The sequence below is a fragment of the Hyperolius riggenbachi genome, chromosome 1, assembly GCF_040937935.1.
Source record: "Hyperolius riggenbachi isolate aHypRig1 chromosome 1, aHypRig1.pri, whole genome shotgun sequence".
NCBI classification, from domain to species: Eukaryota; Metazoa; Chordata; class Amphibia; order Anura; family Hyperoliidae; genus Hyperolius; species Hyperolius riggenbachi.
The window spans coordinates 436,971,784-436,997,025 of NC_090646.1; the positions used below are offsets into that span (position 1 = coordinate 436,971,784).

At 41.6% G+C, this 25,242-nt stretch overlaps 1 protein-coding gene across 4 annotated transcripts in view; it reads right to left on the reverse strand.

Annotated features, from left to right (window-relative positions):
• CNTNAP4 (contactin associated protein family member 4) overlaps positions 1 to 25,242 on the reverse strand; it is a 484,789-nt gene that overhangs the window by 223,927 nt on the left and 235,620 nt on the right. For 3 of the 4 annotated variants that reach the window (XM_068237691.1, XM_068237701.1, XM_068237708.1), the window contains 3 exons: positions 21,581 to 21,728; positions 2,491 to 2,694; positions 832 to 1,016 (listed from right to left, as the gene is read on the reverse strand). In XM_068237691.1, the coding sequence (XP_068093792.1) occupies positions 832 to 1,016; positions 2,491 to 2,694; positions 21,581 to 21,728 (537 nt within the window). Of the gene's footprint in view, positions 1 to 831; positions 1,017 to 2,490; positions 2,695 to 21,580; positions 21,729 to 25,242 lie in introns of those variants that run through there. The other variant, XM_068237714.1, reaches the window with a different exon arrangement.

The window sequence follows — 25,242 nt, forward strand, 5'->3', positions numbered from 1 at the left end:
TCTAAAACATTATTTACAGCATATTATATGCAACCAGCATTTTTTTTTTACTAGACCAGCATTGGAAGGGTTACACACAGAGTTTAAAGTTCTGTGGAGAGTGCTGCTCCCGGCAGCCAAAGTTTAGATAGATACATTTCAGTAAACAAAATGTAGCAAGTGGTGAATGTTACACACTCTTTGGCTGTCCTCCAACTCCTGCACAGCCAGAGAGAGTGAGTCATTCCACAGTTGTTACATTTTGTTTTGCTGAAATGTATCTATGTAAGACTCGGATGTGGCAGCAGTTCTCTCCAGGAACTTTAAAGCTGTGTGTTTAACCCTTCCAATGCTGGTCTAGTTAAAAAAAATGCTGGTTGCATATAATATGCTGTAAATAATGTTTTAGAGCAAAGTTGAAATGCAGGGTTATATTCCGCTTTAAGGGCCTGTTTCCACAGGGATAGTGATGCAAATGCGGCTATTTAACCACATCACATCACTTTCACTGGCGCCTGTGTCACTTCTGCATCTCCCAATGCGGAAGTCAATTGAGGAGATGGGACGTGGATGCGGTCGTGCGAGAATCTGCAGCATCCTGCAGATTCTCGAATCGCTCTGCACCACTCCACACAACATGCACGTAGTGAAAACTATTCCATTGCCATGCATGTGTTTCAGCACACCCACGTTGCGATGCGGCTATGTAGCCGCATCACACCGCTTCTAGTGGAAACGGGCCCTAAGAGTGTATGTTCTCACATATCACAGTATTTGTTTTTTGTTAGAGTTAAGTTCAAAATAATTGTTTATGTGTCTTGAATTATTAATTAGTACATAAAAAATACACACCTCATAATCAATGTCCAAATAGGAGATGTCCCCTTTCATGAAGAAATGATGCACATGTCTGTCAACAGTGAAATTGACTTGTCTTCCAAAACGCTCTATGACAGCTGAATGCCATTGCTGATCATCTAGCAGACTTCCCAAGGAGACGTTAACATGTGGATTAGCAGTATGAAACTGTACATTTCCTTAAGGAACAAAAGAGGAATAATTTAACCAAGAGTATATTAAGAACCATACATTAACATACAGTATTTATTAGAGCTCATATATTATGGTAGAAAAATAAATATTTAGGCCAAGAAATAGAAATATTACAATAATGTCCTGAATTTTATACTCATCTTAAAAAAAAGCTCAAGTCAGATCTCTGCAGCCATCAGTAACTCAGGTGGAAATTTCTATTCTATACATTGAAACCTGTAAGATTCCAGGTGCAGCTTTTCCTGTACAAGTCTACAAATTAATCTGCAATAGGTGAACCGGAAAAAAATGACCACTAAAGGGACGGCACGGCCATGGGCTACACTATAGACGTCTGTGGTAAGCCTTTTGCATTTTCTACCTTTCAGGGATCCTCTTGCTACACTGAGTGTGTCTGAGTGGGCTTGCGCTCTATCTATATCTATCTCATTATCTGTATACTATTGGTAATACATCTTTATCCTTGTGTGGCAAGTGTTTTGGACATTATTGTTGAGTACTCTGCTACCCGATGTACTTATAGTGTATACTATGTGTGATTCATACTTATATAATTTGATGATTTGAGCCACTGTGCCCTGCCAGCAGCTGTTTTTTTAATAGTTTTTATGGCATACGTCCCAGTTTAATAAAGATTTTCATAATTGTATTCATGAGCATGTACTTGTGATACCTTATTTGAAGTCATCATATGTGTAGCTTTCTCTTGGTGTGTGTACATTGTGTGTAAGAAGTAATAAACACTTTCTGAGAAGCTGTCTCTTCTTCAGGTACACACACAATTCAGAACAACATATTAGAAGATTGTAATATATAATAAAAAGCAGTTGGAATAAAATGCAATGGCAGCTTTCAGGGTAAGAAAAACTACACTTTGGAACTTGTAATTTCTATACAGACAATATTACTTGTGTACAAAAGCAAATATGATATCTGTATGAATAATAAAAAGTAGAAAAACACATTTTATTGAATGTTATGCCAGGGTTTCAGACCACTTTAAAGTGAAAAATAACATCCACGAAAGAGAATTCACTAAACATTGCACTGTGCAGGCAACCCCCAGCAATTTTATTGTTGTTAACAATAAGCACAAGCTACATTACCTGGGTAGTGCTTCTTGTGTTATTAGGGAAGTACACAACATAGTTCTTGCCTTGTGCACATTACTTTAGCAACGCAAGCATTGCCTAGGCAATGCATGTTGCACTGTCTGTGCAACATGCCCTATGTAGGCAACATAATTAATTGGTAATATTGCCGTGCGATGCCTGCAAATGGCAATTTTACAGATGGTTATTGAATTTTGCCTAATTCTTCTCTTTCATGTCTCGTACTTTTTACTTTAATGTCTGTAACAAATCACTCGGTTACATGGTGTTTCTTCCTTGAACCACAATTAATGTCTGTCAACATGTACATTTTACAAGACATTTACATGGCATTAGAAAACTTTACCTAGATTGATAATTAAGCAAAGCCGTCCTTTTATGAGTTCCAGAGCAATACGATCTCCATTTTGTCCTTCCCCATGGATCAAGACGCCATCACTTTGCATCGACTTGAATTTCAATGAAATTATATCTTTTGTAGTACTCACTGACTTTTGATGGAAGCGGTACAATATGGAGCTTTTCCCATTAAGATAAACAATGTCTGAACCTAAAGAGTGAGAGAGACAAAGAGAGAATGTATCTAGTGATGACTCCTGTAAATACTTAAAATAAAGATGCTGATTATTCAGCATTGAGTATTCAGGCTTGAGCTTACCTACGTTGACTTTAATTTAGCTCAACTAAATCCAAAATTGAACAGGGCGAATTCTATTAGCAGTTAGGATAATAAGTCAATATAAAGAAGTACCAAAGTGCTGGCAAGAATACTTTTTTCTTCAATTAGCTTAATGTAATTGGAACAAATGAAAATAGTATTTTCTCTCTCTTCTGGATACAGTTGTTGGGTGGGTCAGCCAGGTATGGCCATGTCACAAACATAGTATGAAGCATTATGCTTGACTTACTTTTCCCCAATCCATGCATTATTGTAACAACAGTGATTTTATGAGAGGATGTGGGACTTTGTAATTCACAGGAAGGAGTGAGCAATTTAATGACACTCTGAATAAGACCTTTCAGACAGGAAAGGTCTTCAGCCTGCATGACTAGGTGTATAGTAAACACATAACTTCGGTAAAGGAAAGCCAAAGTCAAAATGAGGCATGACAGCTCTACCTCACCGTACATTGAAGGGCTTTGTGTAGCAATCGAGGGTGCTGGAACATGGATAGCCAGTCCAAAGCAATGACCAATAAACACAAAACTTCCTAAAATAGGTGTATAGCTGCAGCAAAGAGAAATATTGCGTAGTGCACATTACTATAACACTGCTTATGCTACATTGGTAATGCAGGTGGTGCAAATTGGGCAATGTGCTCTACTTTGTCACTGTAAGAAAAATGCAGTGTGCTCCCTCTGCACAACAATTTTAACATACTTTTTTGTATATGCCTCTTTTTCTCTTTGCTGCTCATCATTTTTATAAGCTTATGAATGTGTTTCCACAAGAAATACGTTTAGCCATAATGCCCTGCCTGACATTTCAACAATGGGAGCAGGTCTAGAATGCCTTACAGTGGTTGCCTTCCTGCCCCTTGCTATAAAAGGCTGAACCCCAACAGAGATGGGAGTGCAGGCTGCACTGGTTAAAATCACATACCTTAAAGTGAACCTTTGGACTAAAAATCTACTCAGCAGAACTGAAAAGGCTTGGTGTTTCTTTAACAGTTTCACAGCACCAGAACTTTGTTTTTCTTACCAAAGCATCATTTTTAGCTGCATTTTTAGCTAAGCTCCACCCATCAAAGAAAAAAAGCCCAGGTTTTTTTCCCTGATGCTGTGCAGAGCATGATGGGATTTCCTATGTTGTTATTCACGTTGCCTAGCAACTGGGAGGGGTGATCAGTACACAGGACAGTTGGAACTGTGTCTCATGCTCCCTGTCACATCCTTTCAACCAAAAAGATGGCTGCCATCGTGAAATCAAACATTTGCCTGTTCTTTTAAAACAGGGTGGGTAAGAGATTATACTGCCTATCTATTTTAATAAACATAACTGATGTAACTTAATGACAGTATGTTTGTTTAGGCTGGAGTTCCTCTTTAAATAACTATAAAATAAACAAACAGACATCGGAATGACATTAAAACTGGCTGCAGCTATTTTATTGATTAACTTAATTTTGACTTGAACATCAAACTTAAGAAAATCATCAAAGATCACTCGTAACTGAACTTAAAATGTATTATTAATAATGAACACTTGCGCTGCTTGGCCTCAGCCCTGGCAGTATAACTCTCAACTAGCTCAGCATGTGGGCTAAATCCTATAATTAAAGGGGGATCTTGAAGTCCAGATGCAAAGCCCTGGCCGCTTTTAACAGGTGCACAGCCAATCCCCACACTTCTTCCACACCTGGCTAAATTAGCCAGGTGCACGGGCTGCAAACTTTCCAGAGACACCTTGATTAGGCACCTGCTTTCCCTGTACAAGAAGCGGGAAAGAGAGGTGGGCAGCCACCATCCCATGCTGTGGGTGCCTTACTTTTCACTCTTAAATTCTGTCAGTGTGTTTTTTACGTTGCACTGGGATCCCTAATTTTACTTTACTTCCCACTGCTGACTCTTAGGGCCGGTTCACATTAGCGTTCGCTATCCGGATTTTCCGGATCTGATCCGGACCGCATACTATACAAACGGAACGTACGTTCCGCATAGCAATGTAAAGTCTATGCTGACTTTCACACGTGTCCGTTCCGTACAGTACGGAGCCGGACTGGATCCAGACTCCGGACTCTTTTCCAACATGCGCTATTTTTTGGGTCCGGATCTCCGGCCCACGCACCCGGACCCAGGGGCGAGCCTGGGGTGCCTGGCACCTGAGTGCAAGATTTTCTCTGGCGCCTATGGGAGTGGTTAAATTTACCGCGCCCAACCACATAACCACACCAGTGTCCTGCCTAATCACACCCACACCTTCCACCTCTTTCCGCATGCATGTGATACCCCATTCCTACCCCTCTTCCATGGGCTTGCTCCTGGCTGGCTTTGGCTTCCTGCGAGTCTGCTAGTCTCTGGACTGACTCAGGCTGAGAGGCTCTGCGAGTGCGACGCAGTCACACACTGCGTATTTATGGCTGCCTGCGGCCACCCTACTCTCGCTGTCGTAGGCTCCTCCCCCCGCCAAGCCCAAGCGTGAGGTGGGCTGCCTGTATCTTTCCCGTTGCGCCGCGCAGCCTGCCAGTGTTGCCAACCTTTCACGTTATTTTTTTACTGACAAATACCTAAAAATTTACTGACAAAAGATTATTTTTACTGACAAAATTTCCCCACTAAATGCACATAAGAGACAGCTTTTCCCCATGTAAATGCACATAACAAGAGACGGCTTTTCACCAGCAAATGCACATAACAAGAGACCGCTTTTCACCAGCAAATGCACATAACAAGAGACCGCTTTTCACCAGCAAATGCACATACCAAGAGACCGCTTTTCACCAGCAAATGCACATAACAAGAGACAGATTTTCACCAGCAAATGCACATAACAAGAGACCGCTTTTCACCAGCAAATGCACATAAGAAGACAGCTTTTCACCAGCAAATGCACATAAGAAGACAGCTTTTCACCAGCAAATGCACATAAGAAGACAGCTTTTCACCAGCAAATGCACATAAGAAGACAGCTTTTCACCAGCAAATGTACATAAGAGAGATTTTCACCAGTAAATGCACATAATAACAAACAGACAGTGTCCCCAGAATATATAGCCAGGGATATATGTCCCCAGGATAGGTAGCCAGGGGGTATATGCGCCCAGGATAGGTAGCCAGGGGGTATATGCGCCCAGGATAGGTAGCCAGGGGGTATATGCGCCCAGGATAGGTAGCCAGGGGGTATATGCGCCCAGGATAGGTAGCCAGGGGGTATATGCATCCAGGATAGGTAGCCAGGGGGTATATGCGCCCAGGATAGGTAGCCAGGGGGTATATGCGCCCAGGATAGGTAGCCAGGGGGTATATGCGCCCAGGATAGGTAGCCAGGGGGTATATGCGCCCAGGATAGGTAGCCAGGGGGTATATGCACCCAGGATAGGTAGCCAGGGGGTATATGCGCCCAGGATAGGTAGCCAGGGGGTACATGCGCCAAGGATAGGTAGCCAGGGGGTATATGCGCCAAGGATAGGTAGCCAGGGGGTATCTGTGCCCAGGATAGGTAGCCAGGGGGTATCTGTGCCCAGGATAGGTAGCCAGGGGGTATCTGTGCCCAGGATAGGTAGCCAGGGGGTATCTGTGCCCAGGATAGGTAGCCAGGGGGTATCTGTGCCAAAGATAGGTAGCCAGGGGGTATCTGTGCCAAGGATAGGTAGCCAGGGGGTATCTGTGCCCAGGATAGGTAGCCAGGGGGTATGTGCGCCCAGGATAGGTAGCCAGGGGGTATGTGCGCCCAGGATAGGTAGCCAGGGGGTATGTGCGCCCAGGATAGGTAGCCAGGGGGTATGTGCGCCCAGGATAGGTAGCCAGGGGGTATGTGCGCCCAGGATAGGTAGCCAGGGGGTATGTGCGCCCAGGATAGGTAGCCAGGAGGTATGTGCGCCCAGGATAGGTAGCCAGGGGGTATGTGCGCCCAGGATAGGTAGCCAGGGGGTATGTGCGCCCAGGATAGGTAGCCAGGGGGTATGTGCGCCCAGGATAGGTAGCCAGGGGGTATGTGCGCCCAGGATAGGTAGCCAGGGGGTATGTGCACCCAGGATAGGTAGCCAGGGGTATGTGCGCCCAGGATAGGTAGCTAGGGGGTATGTGCGCCCAGGATAGGTAGCCAGGGGGTATGTGCGCCCAGGATAGGTAGCCAGGGGGTATGTGCGCCCAGGATAGGTAGCCAGGGGGTATGTGCGCCCAGGATAGGTAGCCAGGGGGTATGTGCGCCCAGGATAGGTAGCCAGGTGGTATCTGTGCCCAGGATAGGTAGCCAGGGGGTATGTGCGCCCAGGATAGGTAGTCAGGGGGTATGTGCGCCCAGGATAGGTAGCCAGGGGGTATGTGCGCCCAGGATAGGTAGCCAGGTGGTATCTGTGCCCAGGATAGGTAGCCAGGGGGTATGTGCACCCAGGATAGGTAGCCAGGGGGTATGTGCGCCCAGGATAGGTAGCCAGGGGGTATGTGCGCCCAGGATAGGTAGCCAGGTGGTATCTGTGCCCAGGATAGCTAGTGAGTGACAGGAGCGCGCCCCGCCGCCGCCGCTCCCTCCTCCGCTCCCCCCTCACCTTTCAGCAGCTTCAGTCAGACCTCAATCAGCGGGCGACCCGACCAGGAAAAGGGCGCCGGACGCACCCGCTCTATATGCGGAAGTGATGTCACTTCCGCATATCAGTGCGGCGTGCTAGGTCCTAGCGCCCACCCGCCTGATCGAGGTCTGACACGGCGGCTAGAGGGAGGGAGCTTGAAGCGGCGGCGGCGGCGGCCACAGGGGGAGAGCGGGGCCGGGCGAGCGCCTTGCACCCGCAGCACCCGCCCAGGCTCGGCCCTGCCCGGACCGGAGCCGGACCTGAGCCTGACAGCACCATCCGGAACACAGAAACCAATGGGGAATGGAAGGCACAGAACACACTGCCTACAAAAACCTGACGTTCTACCCCACTTCCTAGGCGTATCCAAGCGGCCATTTCAGATGGGGACACATGGGCCAAGCATGTCTGGAGTGGAGCAGCAGTGACAGACGTGCTGGAGCTGTTTGGCACAATGTCGGAGGTGGAGGTGAGGCCTGCAGCGGAGGAACCTGATTCTACAGGTGCACCTTCTGCTGACCCCAACATTTTTTTATTTAAATTTAACTATTTTTTGCCCACGGATCCGGATGGCAGCCTGATGCATGCCTGATACAAACGGACCGGATCCGGATCGGAACTGTACGGTTCTGATCAGGATCAGGTCCTGATCCGATCAGGATCCGATCAGGATCCGGTCCGTTTACTTGCCAAAACGCAAGTGTGAACAGGGCCTTATACATCCAATTTTTTGTGTAACAAATTGGTTTTACAATTGCAGTTATTTGCTTTTCGTCACCCACTATATACTGTACACTTGCAGTGAACCATTGTGCAGCTCTTATGTCCAGGGAAAAGGAGCTACACCAGACCAGAGTTCCTGCTAACTCTACAAACACAGGCTGAAAGATTACTTATCTTATGACATCTAACAACAGGCAATACTGTATTTAATCATGGCGATAAAGTCTTCTGTGCCTGGGCAAAATCGTACATATGCTTTCCCTTGTACATGTGCTGAACCTGGTCATGCAGCATTTTATAAACAAGTTTCCTGGATGTGCTGAGGCAGGCCAGAAAAATGTTTGGATATTTTAAAAAGTGTACCTGAGATTCTACTGCCGGCCTTCTTAACAGGCATCTTTATCAAATGTACACCATAAAAAAGACTATAATAAAGCTAGTTCATGTATTGTGGGAGTTCAGTATGCACCACCAGACCTAGTCATATTTATACATTAACAAACTGGCTGAGCTTTAATTTATTCCTGATCATTATACTGTATGTCTTTTTAACATAATTTAACATTATTAATGTTAAGGACATTTGGACTGAATGTTCTGGGTTGGGTACGATTACACTTGTCTGCATTAGTTGCAGCTTATTATTTTACAATCAGAGATGATTTGTTTGATTTGTATGACAGTTTGAAAATTCAAATGGACATGAAAAATATATAGTAAAACCATTCTGACTCTTTTAGCAGGAAATCCATTTCTGCATTTTAAAGATGTTTACTGAAACATTCTCTTTTACAGTAACATACTTTTACTGTAAGAGACAAAATCAGAAGCTGACTGATCAATTACGTGAATACTTGGTGACTGGTATGACTCATCATGTAAAGTTGACATGAGTTTATTGATTATAGCTACAAGGATACAATTAGAACTTACAAGAAGATATCTTTTTCCAGTAATTGGAACAATTCTAAAGTATAGAAATGCTGTTAGCCGGCTATTTGAGATTGAGAACTGTATAGTATTGGTTTGTTTATTTATTTAACCAGCTGAGCGGTCTGGACGAGCTCAGCTCGTCCAACACCGCCAGAGGCTGCCGCTCAGGCCCTGCTGGGCCGCTTTTAATGAAATAAAAAGCAGCACACGCAGCCGGCACTTTGCCAGCCGCGTGTGCTGCCTGATCGCCGCTGCAGCGCGGCGATCCGCCGCGTGCAGCGGCGAAAGAGGGTCCCCCCAGCCGCCCGAGCCCAGCGTAGCCGGAACAAACAGTTCCGGCCAGCGCTAAGGGCTGGATCGGAGGCGGCTGACGTCAGGACGTCGGCTGACGTCCATGACGTCACTCCGCTCGTCGCCATGGCGACGAGGTAAGCGAAACACGGAAGGCCGCTTATTGCGGCCTTCCGTGTTACTTCTGTCCACCGGAGGCGATCGGAAGAACGCCTCCGGAGCGCCCTCTAGTGGGCTTTCATGCAGCCAACTTTCAGTTGGCTGCATGAAATAGTTTTTTTTTTATTTAAAAAAAACCCTCCCGCAGCCACCCTGGCGATTTAATCAGAACGCCAGGGTGGTTAAATCTCATTTATATGCACAATCAAATGTCACTGATCTGTCCAATGTACATAGACTATTCACAATAATATCTTCCCATTTATTTGTGCTCCCAAAGGAACTTTGAGCCATACTCCTGGCACCAATTAGAAAAGCCTTATCTGGGACTAGAAAGGGAGAGAGGCCTTTTACCAATGTGAACACATTTATTGGTATCTTCAGGCCCTGTTCCCACTAGAGCAGAGAACGGACATTTTTTGTCTATTCTCTTCTCAACGAGCGAACAGCTCCTATTTTATAAATTGGAGCCATTCACACTTGTCACGCTGCAATGGATCCGCAGGATCCATGGCATTTAGCTGACCGCACTTCTGTGCAGTCCGCAATAATCCCAGGCATCTGGGATCTAACACATCCAACGCATCTGCCCCAGGCTGCAGCCAGACCATCAGAGCGTGCATTACACTTTCCACTCCCACTGGTCTGACACAGGTGGAAACTGAACCTCAAAGCTCATAGAAAAGAGCTTTTTGCCTCCTCTTAAAGAGAATCTGTATTGTTAAAATCGCACAAAAGTAAACATACCAGTGTGTTAGGGGACATCTCCTATTCCCCTCTGTCACAATTTCGCCACTCCCCGCCGCATTAAAAGTAGTCAAAAACAGTTTTAAAAAGTTTGTTTATAAACAAACAAAATGGCCACCAAAACAGGAAGTAGGTTGATGTACAGTATGTCCACACATAGAAAATACATCCATACAAAAGCAGGCTGTATACAGCCTTCCTTTTGAATCTCAAGAGATCATTTGTGTGTTTACCTTCTGTGCCCTGCAGCTCTCATGCACTGAATACTAGTGACAGGCTGTGAGGCTGATCGTTTCTTCCTGTCTGTAATTCCTCAGTATGTGTCAGCCCAGCTCCTTTCACAGCCTAACAGAGGAGGATTTTTATCCAGCTCTCTTCTATCACTGATACGATAGCAGAGATGCTGCTGGCTTATGTAAATAACACACACGCTGGAGTGTGCATAGAGGGACCTGGAAAGGGGTGTGCATAAACAGACCAGCACGGAAGAGTTGGCAGCCTTTCAGACACAGGGCGACAAGTCCGACAGGGGAAAGATACATTGATTTATTACAATGACAGTGATAGTAGAAAGTGCTGCAGTAAGCCAGAGCACATTAGAACAGGTTTAGGAACTTGTAGGATGGTAGAAAAAATGTTGTAATTTTGGTTACAGAGTCTCTTTAAGTGATAACATGATAAGCATGCCATTAATTAAAAACAAACACAAGTGTGAAAAAAAATAAAGCACAACCGTGACTGCAAAAATATTCTAAAATGGCTTTAATGCATTTGCTGGTTCTCCTAGAAAGAAACATAAATACATTTTTCTTAAATTATTATCATACATGATTCCAACTATGCAATTAGTTACTCTGTCTATTTAAATAGAGAAAAGTTGTCACTGTTGTTCATCAGTTCTTTCCTGAATGTGTGAATTGTTGAGGAGATCATAGCAAAGGCTATGAGACCATCTTTTTCCTGTGACAACAACTGCAAATATAATTGAGGCAATTAAGGCCCATGGCATTCACACCAATCTTTCTAGATGTGGCCACAAGAGGAAAATAAATAGCAGGGTAGTGAGAATGGTAGGCAGAAATGTGACCACATCATCCATTTGCTAAAATACATACTGCAGAGCCACAATGGTTCTAGAAGAATATATTTTGTACAGATAAGACAAAGCTGGAGCTTTTTGACAAGTCATACCAGATCGATGCCCAAAAACAAAAAAAACAAATCTTTCAGAGATAAGAACTCCACAGTTTTTTATGAAACATGGAGAAGGCTTTATTATGCTTTGGGACTACTTTGCTATATTTGGCATGTGATACCTACATTCTGTGCAGGGAAAAATGGAATCTCAAGTTCTTCCTCATCTCAGGCCATAGTTCCTCCAAAATGGTAAAAGTATTTAAGAGTGGCTAAGAGCAAAACACTAAGCAATACTGAAGTGCATATGTGTAAAAAGTATACCATGAAACTAGATTAACATTTTTGGACATGCACCACCCATTCTTGAAGAAAAATCAGATGAACTCAAGTAAGTCAGTGATGCAATGTGCTTGGAGAATGGCTAGAGGTACTACAGAAACGAGCACAGAAACCCCCCAGAAAGAGCGCCAAAGCAGCGCAATGATATTAAATGATCAATAGGGCACCTGCATGAGCAAAAACTATCCTCACAGAGGCTCTTTTGCTGGCTGAGATTTGCTGAGCGTTACGCCTATTGATTGCCTGATGAAGCAGGTTAATGTCCGTGAAACTCGTTGCATTTTTGAAGTGTTTAATTAAAAAAATTTAAACTTGTGGTTATTGACTGTTCAAGCCTATTTGGGGAGATAAGACAACCACTACCTCCAATTTTAAACAGTTTTTAACGTGTTTTACTCTACACTGGCACCTCTGTCCGATAGTGTAACGATCGGTGTCTGCACACAGAGAGGATCTGATTATTGGTGATCTGCAGTATCACCAAGAATACAGATCTATACCTGATTATGGATGATCTGCAGAATCACCAATAATACAGATATAGTGCTACCTCTGGACACCTCTAATAACGTATATAGTGAGTGTTTGGTGTAACAGTATGACTTTGAGCAACCCACCTGATGAACAGGTGACCCTAAGCAGTACAGAAGGTACTGCTATGGAGAGTACAGAAACCTTCCAGCAGCCTGAGACTCTCCAAGGGGTGGAGTCAGGCTGAAGGTAGGAAGGACCAGAGAGTGAGTGACACCTGAAGGTGGATGTCACTGACTGATCTTGGAGACTATCTCTTAAGTGGAGAGAGATAGCTCTCGAGGTCAGGCAAGCCAGGTTGGCAACACACAGACAGATAAAGTACAAAGACAGAAGGCTGATTCGGTATCCAAGTCAGGCAGAGTTTGGTAACGTGATATCAGATATGCGTGGTACCGAATCAGAAAGCAGAGGGATAGTCAGGAAAGCAACAGGTCATAACAAATATCAAACAATGCCTAGTCTTGGGTGTGAGGTCTGTGGTCTCTACACCCTGGAACTAGTCTGATGTATAACAGAATAATGACACAAGTTCCCTAGTCTTGGGTGTGAGGTCCGTGGTCTCTACACCCTGGAACTAGTCTGAGATATAACAGAAAGATAATACAAGTTCCCTAGTCTTGGGTGTGAGGTCCGTGGTCTCTACACCCTGGAACTAGTCTGAAGTATAACAGAATGATAATACAAGTTCCCTAGTCTTGGGTGTGAGGTCCGTGGTCTCTACACCCTGGAACTAGTCTGAAGTATAACAGAATAATAACACAAGTAATCTGTCTCAGTGTGAATTCCCAGGTCCACCTGGTTCAAACACACTGTTGGATCTGACTAAGGTCTGAGTGCTTCCACGTAGTGATCGTAACGGCAGACAATTTGAAAGTGGCCAGCAGTAACCATATATAGAGCAGTGCTCTCTGACGCCGCCCTAAAGTGATCAACCAATGGTTACCAGCTCTTAGGTCAGCTGACCAGCCTGGTCAACTGATCCTCCCTTGGCCATCATAAAAGCTCTGCCTTTCAGCGCGTGCGCGTGTATTCCTAAACCTATGTGAACTAACAGGCTCAGCCACCCCAGCTGCACGCTGGACGCGGAACCAGCCGCCTCGCCATCAATACATGCGGCGGTTTTTCCGCATTCTGCCATGTCACTAGATGCACGCTTCCGCGTGCAGACCGCCGCGTTGGACGCGGAATCAGCCGCTTTGCTGCTATTACACGCGGCGGTTTTTCCGCGTTTTCTCACAGATAGCTAATCAAACTGTGTGAATGGAAGCTGGGTACCATGATTTCTTTCTATCAAGGCTATGGCATGTGATTTTTATTTTTTTGTTTAAAAAAGGTACATTCCCTCAGCAGTTTACAATGAAACAGTAAATATATTGTACCTGAAAACTTACACAGCTCTATTGGACTCAATTCATGATCTAATTATTTAGTAAATGAAATTCTGCTTAAAAGCTTCCAAGTGTGGCTTACTGCTGCATATGATGTTTTTGTGAAGGAAGTCATAGATGCTACACAATAATTGCAAAAGTTAATCATAAATTCAATAGGCTAGAGAAATCAGGTGGAAGGTTATTTGGGCATAATGTCCCTGTCTTCCAAGAAGTCTCTACAACTAACCATTAAAGTGGATTAAATGTTTTCATTGCCAGCTACTACTAAATGACCTAGGCGAGGATTCAAACATTCTATCAAGTCTCTTGGTGTCCTCTGGATCCCTTCCATTGTGCCACAGCCCCCTCCAAAAGATCTGCAACTGGAACTCCAGTTGTAGCTACTGGGCATGTATGGTGCCACCTGCACACCTCTTCTATTACATGCCCATCGCCAGGAGCCACCGGGAGCATTTTGTGCAGAATTTTCCTGGTGATGAGATTACCATCAAGGAGGTGTGTAGACACACATGCCCAGTGTCCTCAGAGGACTAAGGGCTCTTTCACATCTAGAAAGCGTGTAGGAGCGTAATATGCCCTGTGGCGTCTCATCGGGAAGTAGCAGTGCGATGCAATCAGCGGCAGTAGTAATGAATTCAACTGACTGGAAAACGACGGCTCCTGACGATTAAAAGCTCCCGGGTGCGTTGAACCGCAACGCAGCGTCGGATATGAAAGGTAAAATGAAAGTCTATGGACTGTATTAAACCGCAGAAAACGGGCTCTGGTGTGAAAGAGACCTCATAGGACACCAAGGGACCTGAAAGACTACAAGCGGCTGTGTTCAAGTTCAAGTATGTTTTAAGAGCTGATGATATTTAACAAAGCCTGGTTTTCAGCATAAGTTATGTTCACCATTGACCTGCAGAACAAAACAATCTTTTTAAATCAGTCCCATCGACTTAATCATGTAAACAGTTTGATTCAAGTACCACATTTGCCAAATTATTTTAATTTTAAAGGAATCATTTTTAAGATTCAAAATCAATACATTTTATGTGAATCTTATTTCAATATATTTACCTTAAAAATGTAAATTGCATTGCTATGAGCAATTAAATTACACTGCAATCAGATATAGTTAGAGCTGGAACAAAAGTGTTCACTGCTAAAAACTCCTTAAATTATTATGAAACCACATTTTGAGACTTTGGTTATTTGGGGTTTTTTTATGTATAGAGCTCATGTCAAGATAAGAAAAGTTATTGACTGATCACTTGGAAAACATTAAAGGTGAGAGGTTTTGTTGTAATTCTAAAGGGACCAGAGTCTTATTTCATCATGAAGCTGTATTTTTTAGATAAAGGAATTACAACAAAACCAGTCTTGTTCCCCTTATCTAAATTGATCTTTCTATCTTTCTATTTTTGCTGTAGAATTTCCTGTTACATATTCTTTGTAGAACTAGTATGTGTTAAAGAAAAATGTATATCTGACCTAACATTCTAGGTAAAAAAAAAAACCTCTAATTTCTAGTGTTGGGAATTTTTGGTCTTGCTGTGTTGAAAAATGCATAAATGTATAAAGCTAGAATGTTTCTCCTGCCAATAGCAGACCCGTCTATATTTTAAACTTTTAACTGCCACTTTTGTTTGTGTGTGTGTTGTGGCCCCACATATTCCCTTTCCTCCCCCAGCTTCCCTAAGCCTAATGCAGAGCGATGCAGAGAGCGTTTGATATTTACCTTATCTGGGTGCAGGATTGGCTCTCCTCTTCCACCACTGGACGGCACTGTACTGCTGGCATCCTCCTCCAGGTCCCAATTACATGATCAGGAGACCACATGTCATATAATGTGATTGGGACCTGAAGGAGGATGTCAGTGTTACAGCGCCACATGGTGGTGGAAAAGCAAAGCCGATCCTGTAAAGCTAAATTCCTTCTTTGAGTTCTAAACACATGTTGTACTCGTATCATGGATGGATATTGAGGTGAAAGAGGAGAGCCAATCAAGTGCTCCCTGCATGGCTTAGCATTAGGCTAAGGAATGCAGCTTGAGAAAAGTCAGCTGTAACAGCCCTGTCCCATGTTATATAGAATGAGATAACTCAGGCAGGGCAGTTAAAAGTTCAACATATGAGATAAATATTTAGCAGTGCTGCCTTGAACTGCCAGAGTCCTAGAATTCTGCATGGAGTTTATATATTCTTAATCATTTTATGTAGGATTTCCTTTGGGCTCTCCACACGCATCAGGATCGCTCTCCTGTGTTCGGGAGCAAAAAAAAAATTTGAAATTATGGATCCTGATTACGGCTATGAATTAAATGATTTACAATTTTTTTCTGAGATTTTGTATTACTATTTTGCATGGTATTTGCAAATTACAATGCGAAATTACGACTATGCGAAATTCCTGCTCATAATTATAGGGCATTAAGACAAGTATATTTTATTACGACTATGAGAAATTCCTGCTCATAATTATAGGGCATTAAGAAAAGTATATTTTATTGAGCAGATTGGCGTGCAAAGTAGAGGCTCAAATGGTCAAGTGTGAACCATGTCAGATACGAATATTACTATTGCTATTATTATTATTATAACTATTGTTACTGTTAATCTTGTCATCTTCATTACAAATCTGACTATTCAGAAAAATTTCACTTATAAAATGTATGTCTTCTGTTTAACAGTCAGAAATTATATATACATATACAGTATATATATATATATATATATATATATATATATATATATATATATATATATATATATAGTCTCCCCATGTCTGTGTGTGTTTCCTCTGGGCAACCCGGTTTCCACCCATATTCCAAAAATATGCAGATAAGTTAATTGGCTTCCCCCTAAATTGGACCTGAACTACGATACATACATAGACATGACTATAGTTGGGATTAGATTGTGGGCCCCTCTGAGGGACAGTTAATGACAAGACAATATACTCTGTACAGCGTCGCGTAATATGTCGTCGCTATAGAAATACTTTAAATAAATACATTTATACACATATACAATCAGCTATAGATGCTATAAATGTTTACATGAGATTAAAAGAGGATGCCTTTAAATACTACGCTATGATGATCTCACAGAAAAAGTTAGAGTTACTATAAAGACAAAACATTGAAATGAATATATATTTTTTTTAATTCTCAATAAAACTTACTTTAATTATGTGTGAGCCAAAAGATTATTCTAAAATTAATAAGCAAAAGTTGTGTATCTTATACTGCAAATGAAAGTGTAAATACTGTCTGTAAAAGCGAAAGACCGGGTTAATCTTTGAAAAGTAATGTGGACTCCACAAAAGATTTTTAATAAATTCTTCGCATTATAAAAACTGCGAAGTAATGTGTTTTCTATAAAGAAAAAAGTCAGAAATGAGTTTGTGTGGATAGAAATGTTCATCATGTCTATTACAACACAATGTTTATTGCATTAGCACTGACCTCTCTACGCTCTTATCTTGAGTCCCTGACTGTCTAGCTGCTGTCCTTACAGTCATGTCATTTCATTTCCTTAAAGTAAACCTGAACAGAGATTGTGATATTTCCACCTTCTCTTTCTGCTCCCCTACCCATACTGACCATCAAAGTAGAAAATACTCCAATAACTGCAACGCCTAAAGCTTGCTGACTGGGATTTACTCTGGAATCTGCACTCTTATTTAGACCACATATATATTAACACATTAACTACCTCCTGCTACTTCCATCACAAAAACATTTACAGTATCTATCCCCTTCCTTTCACAGGAGTATCCTCTCCTCCCACTCCTCTGATGCAGCCCCGCTCTGCCAATCTCTCCAATGGCTACCTATTACCCAAAGGATCCAATTTAAACTCCTCATTCTATCATACAAAGTTGTCATAAGATGTCACTTACATTACCATACGTCACCATACATTTCCTCATTGATCTCCAGATACCATCCCACCGGGAAATGTTGCAGCTCCCAGGAGACCCTCCATATGTTTACCAAAGTCTTTATTAAAGAGAATCTGTACTCTGAAATTCTTACAATAAAAAGCATACCATTCTATTCATTATGTGCTCCTGGTCCCCTCTGTGCTGTTTCTGCCATTCTCTGCTGCAAACCTGGCTTGTAATTGCCAGTTTTAGGCAGTGTTTACAAACAAACTAACCAGCTTCTAATAGGCTCAGCTAAGCAGAGTGTGTTAGTCACACAGAGCCTGCAGGGGGTGTGTACAGCTTCTAGCTAATCACAAGCAGCCCTGCACATTCCAGTCTGACTGCCTCAGCCTGACTGTGCCGACTATAGAGAGAAGATTAGATCATATAACAGAGATAACACAGCTACTGTGCAATTAGGAAAAGCTGCAGTAAGCCAGACCACATTAGAAAAGGCATAGGAACTTATAGCATAGAAGAAATAAAGATAAACAATTTGTTACAGAGTCTCTTTAAGAATACAAAGAGTGGTGATCTGGGAGAAGAACTCTAAATTTTCCACTCCCTTTTTGCATCTAGATTGTCACCTTCATAGCACTTTATTGAAAGAAGGAGAACCATTGACGTTTTCCATCTGCAGACCACTTCATCTTTACATGTATCATTACTTGCAATTTGTCAATAACAGCAAATCTTATTGGGTTTGCCACTATTGCAGTGTCTATCTCCATGGGCCTTTACAAAGCAGTGATAAGGTCTGCCAATATATACAGTGGGATGCGAAAGTTTGGGCAATCTTGTTAATCATCATGATTTTCGTGGATAAATCGTTGGCTGTTACAATAAAAAATGTCAGTTAAATATATCATATAGGAGACGCACACAGTGATATTTAAGTGAAATTAAGTTTGTTGGATTTACAGAAAGTGTACAATAATTGTTTAAATAAAATTAGGCAGGTGCATACATTTTATTGATTCCGAAACCTTTATAACTAATTACTGGAACTCAAATTGGCTTGGTAAGCTCAGTGACCCCCTGACCTACATGCACAGGTGAATCCAATTATGAGAAAGAGTATTTAAGGGGGTCAATTGTAAGTTTCCCTCCTCTTTTAATTTTCTCTGAAGAGTAGCAACATGGGGATCTCAAACCAACTCTCAAATGACCTGAAGACAAAGATTGTTCACCAACATGGTTTAAGGAAATGATACATAAAGCTGTGTCAGAGATTTTATCTGTCTGTTTCCACAGTTAGGAACATATTGAGGAAATGGAAGACCACAGGCTCAGTTCAAGTTAAGGCTCAAAGTGGCAGACCAAGAACGATCTCGGATAAACAGAAGCGACGAAGGGTGAGAACAGTCAGAGTCAACCCACAGACCAGTACCAAAGACCTGCAACATCATCTTGCTGCAGATGGAGTCACTGTGCATCATTCAACCATTCGGCACACTTTATACAAGGAGATGCTGTATGTGAGAGTGATGCAGAGGAAGCCTTTTCTCTACCCACAGCACAAACAGAGCTGCTTGAGGTATGCTAAAGCACATTTAGACAAGCCAGCTTCATTTTGGAATAAGGTGCTGTGGACTGATCTAACTAAAATTGAGTTATTTGGGCATAACAAGGGGCGTTATGCATGGAGGAAAAAGAACACAGCATTCCAAGTAAAACACCTGCTACCTCCAGTAAAATATGGTGGTTGTTCCATCCTGCTGTGGGGCTATGTGGCCAGTGCAGGGACTGGGAATCTTGTCAAAGTTGAGGGACGCAGCAGATTCTGGAGACCAAAGTCCAGGAATCAGTGACAAAGCTGAAGCTGCGTCGGGGATGGATATTTAAACAAGACAACGACCCTAAACACTGCCCAAAATCCACTAAGGCATTCAGAGGAACAAGTACAATGTTCTTGAATGGCCATCTCAGTCCTCAGACCAGAATATAATTGAAAATCTGTGGTGTGAGTTAAAGAGAGCTGTCCATGCTCGAAAGCCATCAAACCTGAATGAACTAGAGATGTTTTGTAAAGAGGAATGGTCCAAAATACTATCAACCAAAATCCAGACTCTCATTGGAACCTACAGGAAGCATTTAGAGGCTGTAATTTCTGCAAAAGGAGGATCTACTAAATATTGATTTCATTTCTTTTTTGTGGTGCCCAAATTTATGAACCTGCCTAATTTTGTTGAAACAATTATTGCACACTTTCTGTAAATCCAACAAACTTCATTTCATTTCTCAAATATCACTGTACGTGTCTCCTATATGATATATTTCACTGACATTTTTTATCGTAACAACCAACGATTTATACAGAAAAATCATGACAATTAACAAGGTTGCCCAAACTTTCACACCCCACTGTAAATGTGGTCATCATTCACACTAAAGTGCCAATAAATAAAAGTTAATAATGCTAATTTTAGAAGTGGCAATAACAATGTAAAGATGCGGTTTCATAAAAGTAACAATCTGAAAAGGGATGCTGTTTTTTTTTCTGGCAAATATGTCCTGTATGTCCTACCTAGTATGTTAACCCATTTATCTATTGTGCAGCACTGCATAATATGTTGGCGCTTTATAAATACAATAAATAATAAATAGATTGTTCACTCTTTTATAACTAGACTCAAAGAGGGTGTTTCTGAAACCATTCTGATTAAATGGGTAATTAGGTGAGTTCTTATCTGCCTTCCATTTTCTGGTGCTAGCGGACAGAGGAAGTACAGGAAGTAAGTGCTTGTAATTAACTCTTAAATGTTAAAAGATGAGGTAAAATGAAAGTTAAATAATGGGCCACATTTTTAGAATGCATTTTTAATTTGCTATTGAGCTGCCCTGGGAGTTTAAAATGATGCACTGTTATAGTAATTTAATGGAGTCCTAGGAAGGTCCTTGTGCTGTGAGATCAAATAAAATAATTTATTGATAAATACATGTGGGTGTTCTGCATTGTAAATGAAGAAAATGTAGGTGCAAGTATGGTGAGCTTTATGGACATTTAAATGCATTAATCTATAAAAATAGATATGTGCATGCTTATTTAGGGACAATATTTGTAATTTCTAATTTTGTCAATTTTTTATGGTAATAATAAGCATAGATAGAAATGCAAATTTTTGAAACGTGCAAAAACAGAAGAGATATACAGTACATGCCCTTACAAAAACATGTAAAGTTTCTGCTAATAAGCAAAGCAATTATAGATATTAAGTTGAGTGTGAACACTGCAAAATTAAAGTTTTTTCACCAATGTATAAAACACTACACAGCTATAAATAGGCTCAGTTCAAAAGGACACTTTTAACTACTTGAAGACAGCCCCACGCCAATGTCAGAAGCCTATGACAGCCGATCGCCTGATTGGCCGGCTGGGGGGAGGGAGGTTTTTTTAAAAATAATAAAATAAATAGTAAAAAAGACATAAAAAAGTACATAAATATTTATTTAAAAAAATAAACACTGGGGGGGGGGGGGGGGGGGGCTGGAGGGCGATCAGACCCCACCAACAGAGATCTCTGTTGGTGTGGGGAAAAGGGGGGGGGGTAATCACTCATGTGCTGTGTTGCACGGCCCTGCAGATTGGCCTTAAAGCTGCAGTGGCCAATTACTCAAAAGACAGCCTGGTCTTTAGGGGGGTTTAGCACTGTGGTCCTCAAGTAGTTAAATGATTGATAATCCTAACTGCTTTACAAACACCTTACAAATGGTTGTTTTGGAATTTTATCTCCATCCACTGATCTTATCTTAACACCATTAAGACACAAATAGGTTCAAAACGTTTAAAGGCATTTCCAAACTGCAAACTGCTATAATTGCAGCTTTCCAACTCAAAAAACCTTTAAGAACCTCACAGGAAATAATTTTTTGTGAGTCTGCCATTTTGCATATGTGAGTTGGAATGCAAAAAGAAATTCAAATACATTTTGCAAAATTGTGCATAAAATTCAACAATATCACTTATTACTATTGAAAGAACAAAATCAGTTTGAGGTGGACAGTCCGTGAAACAACATCATACATTGAAAATGCTTACCATACGAACATCCATACACCTCCACTCTCATTCCTATCCTGCCATTTGGGTTCCAGCTCAAGGGAGTAAAACGCAGGTATCTTGCTCTGACATGGTTCTGAAGCTTATATTGCACTACGCTGTCAGCATTTGTATTTCCTGAAAATTCCTAAAAAAAATAAATAATAACATAACGAACATAAATAATACATCTTGTGTTTGTTTTTACCCATACAATACACATTTTGACTTAATCTATGAGTTAGGAATCAGGTCAATATCATAACTTATGTGAAAAGGAAGTGAAAATGCGTTTTTAGGTAAAGACCAAGTTTGTAATTTTAATAAGCTTTAATGTCAAGCTCTGTGTTAGAGCTGCAAGGTATCAGTGGCAATAACTCACCAAATCCTTTGAGGTCTGATACTCCACCCCCTTCATTGACAAAACTGCCATGGCGCTTTTTTTCTACAGTGTTTCTAACTTTGCGGTGTCCCCTACTAGCATCACCTTGGCCCTTCCCCAGCTTGGTATCTAAGGCCTAATAGGTGGATGCTGAGCTGGGTACAGGCTGAGGCAATGCAGATGGGGGTGGCCACAGAGCTTCAGAACACGTTAGATAAAATGGCTGCAGAAGTCTTGATGATGGGGGGGGGACAAAGTTTCAGACCTCTAATCGTGTAAAAGCAAGTGGGTGAGTTACTGCCGCTGACACCCGCCAATCTTCGCAGTTCTAACAAAAAGCTTTACACTAAGGGCCCTTTCACCCTTATAATTATACTAGCTTCACCCTCTTTAACAAATACTATGTGAATATGACTCTTTACAGTATTGAACATTTTAGTTAGCATTAGTCTCTGATCTCTGTAGTGATACAAACAACATACAGATGAGCATTTTCTTGATGAACTGTTTAACTCACAATCATCACTCTCCCATTTTTTATTTTTTTATTTATTTATGGTAACTATTATTGTATAAAATAACTGGGAGTTACAACTATATTCCCTTTTTTGAAGAACATGTAGAATCCATGAGTAACAAACATAATTAGAGATGTAAAAAATAGTCAGCATCAGCAAAAAAACAAACAAACAAAAAAACAGTTTTACTAATTCTGCCTTTATAATACCAATAAAAATTAACAATACAATTATTTAGAAACTGGGCATGATCTAGAGTGGCATGCACGTTTTTTATTGACCGAATTGTAAAAGAAATAAAGAATGAAACTACAAGATTTTGCTTTACCACCCTTTCCTAAAAAGGTATAGTTTTTTTCCTAAAAATACAATTTGTCTTCTGAAATGCTTTGACATTTTTCCAGGAAATCTCCCTGCAAAATGGTACTGAATGGCTTTACCCTAAATGCTGTCTGTTACCTGAGACCTAGAAACCGCCATGATAATTGCTGGGTCTTGGTCAATTATAATGCAGCTGCAACAAGAGTTGTGGGAAGAAACAAGGATTCGGCTTTTGAAATGCAACATGAACACAGCCCCACACACTCTATAGTAATATGTAATGTGATCTTTTTGTAGAACAGGTGTGTGACTAAAAATAATGGGGCTGCCCAACAGTTGTGCTGGTACCGCACTCTCTATGTAGCCCCCCACTGGGACTTTTAGCAACATCTGAAATGAGGAGGCCCAGCCATATAGGAAAATAAAACAAATGCAACAACCCTGCTACCCCACACCTAGCACAGCCACCATGACCACCACATAACACTGCACTCACTAAGTACCCCTTCACAAAACAGTGCACTCTTAACATTTCTTCTCACATAACATATGCATCCATTATTTCCCCTAGATCATGTGCAGCCACCACCCTCCCCAATAATATGTGAAGCTAAAGATTCTCTAAAAGGTTCTAGCAGCACCTCTCCTGCTTCTTTCCTTCATGCATGGTAGTGCAATGTGGTACCAGTAAGAATTTTACCTGATTCACTGCCAGATTCCAACTTCTTCTTTGATGCAGCCTCCATCTTTCACCCAGCTCCATTCTGCTATGGGGTTTTCCTATGTGTCACATGATGTCATGTGAAATAGAAGTAGACTAGAATGGAGGTGAGTGACAGCATGTAGGTAAAGCAAATAGAAGGGTGGATTGGACAAATTGCTGGAAGTGGTAAGATACTGGCTCCATACTGCACTATGTAGAAATGGCACCTACTGAGGCAGTACAGAAGAAGGTTGATTCTCCCAATAGTTACTCCCCTGACAGCTGTACTTAAAGCAAGTGTATAAAGCCCTGCCCTTCATTGCTGCACTCCAGTCATCACTGGCAGGCTAATCAAGTAGGCAGCAATGTGGGGGTGACTGTTAAATCTATTCAACAGTGACCACCACTATACACTACTCCAGACTACTCCAGACCAAGGTCCACACCAGTCAAAGAAGAAAAGAAAATTTCTTAAAGAGGAACTAGCTGCAGAAGCACTGGCAGTGAAATTTCCTGTTGTGGACCTTTGTGTGCTGTGTAAAGTAAATACAAAACAGTTTGTAATAAGGAGGGACACACAAGTCACACATAACAGAAATAGACACACAAGATGTGATACTAGTTATCTGGCTCATATGTGCCACCTTGCTTGAGAAGAGTCAGTACTGTGAAGGCTGTATGCCAGGACAAATAAAATAAACTTGTCTACGATAGATTTCACATTAAAATGGATCTGACAACTGCATACATTAATCCAAGCCAGAAATCCCCCAGGCATTAAGACACTATGCTTCTACCTTGACAAAAAAAATGTCTTTGCAGCATCTAATTTTATTCCTCAGCTCTGAATCTTCAACTCCAAACCAAAAGTTGTGATATCACCAGTTTCACACCCTGAATGTGTCTTGTCTAATAAGCTACCTCAGCAGTATCACACAGACATCCTACGACACAAGAGAGAGTCTGAGGTGGGACTTACATTAAAGGACTATTGAGCTTACAACTTTTATAATATTTAAATGAACTCCAGACTACAGTTTTTTTTAATAGCAGGCAGAAAGATGGTGTCGGACTTTTTAAGGAGAGCAAAACCAGTGATAGATTATAACTGTTATATTAACCAATTTGGGATTGATATAGTATATTTGGGTCACAAGTGCACCTCTCTTTCATGTTTTAGGTTGAATTTGCAGTACAGAAAGAGAGACAGAAGGAACATTAGAGGCATCATGCAGCTTTAAACATGATTGCAAAGGTGCAAAAAGCATATGCAGGCTTTTTATGTTGCCTATATCTCTGAGACAAATTTAGTTTAATTTAATCTAGGCAAGTGATGAATTCCCTTTAAGCATACAAGGGGTATATACTGTATGACTAGTAAAGTGGCACGAAAGACCACCTAATTCTTTCCACAATTAATATTTAAGCTGTCCAGGCCCATGTCTTGTAGATCAGGGTAGTTCAGTTCCACTGATTTGGATATTTGTACTCACATATAACATAACTGATGATGTTTTTTAAATAATGTATTGGTTAAAAAGAACCTTAACCACTTGAGGACTGCAGTGCTAAACCCCCCTAAAGACCAGGCCATTTTTTACAATTCAGACCACTGCAGCTATAACGGTTTATTGCTCAGTCATACAACTTAACACCCAAACCAATTTTACCTCCTTTTCTTCTCACTAACACAGCTTTCTTTTGATGCTATTTGATTGCTGCTGCAATTTTTAGTTTT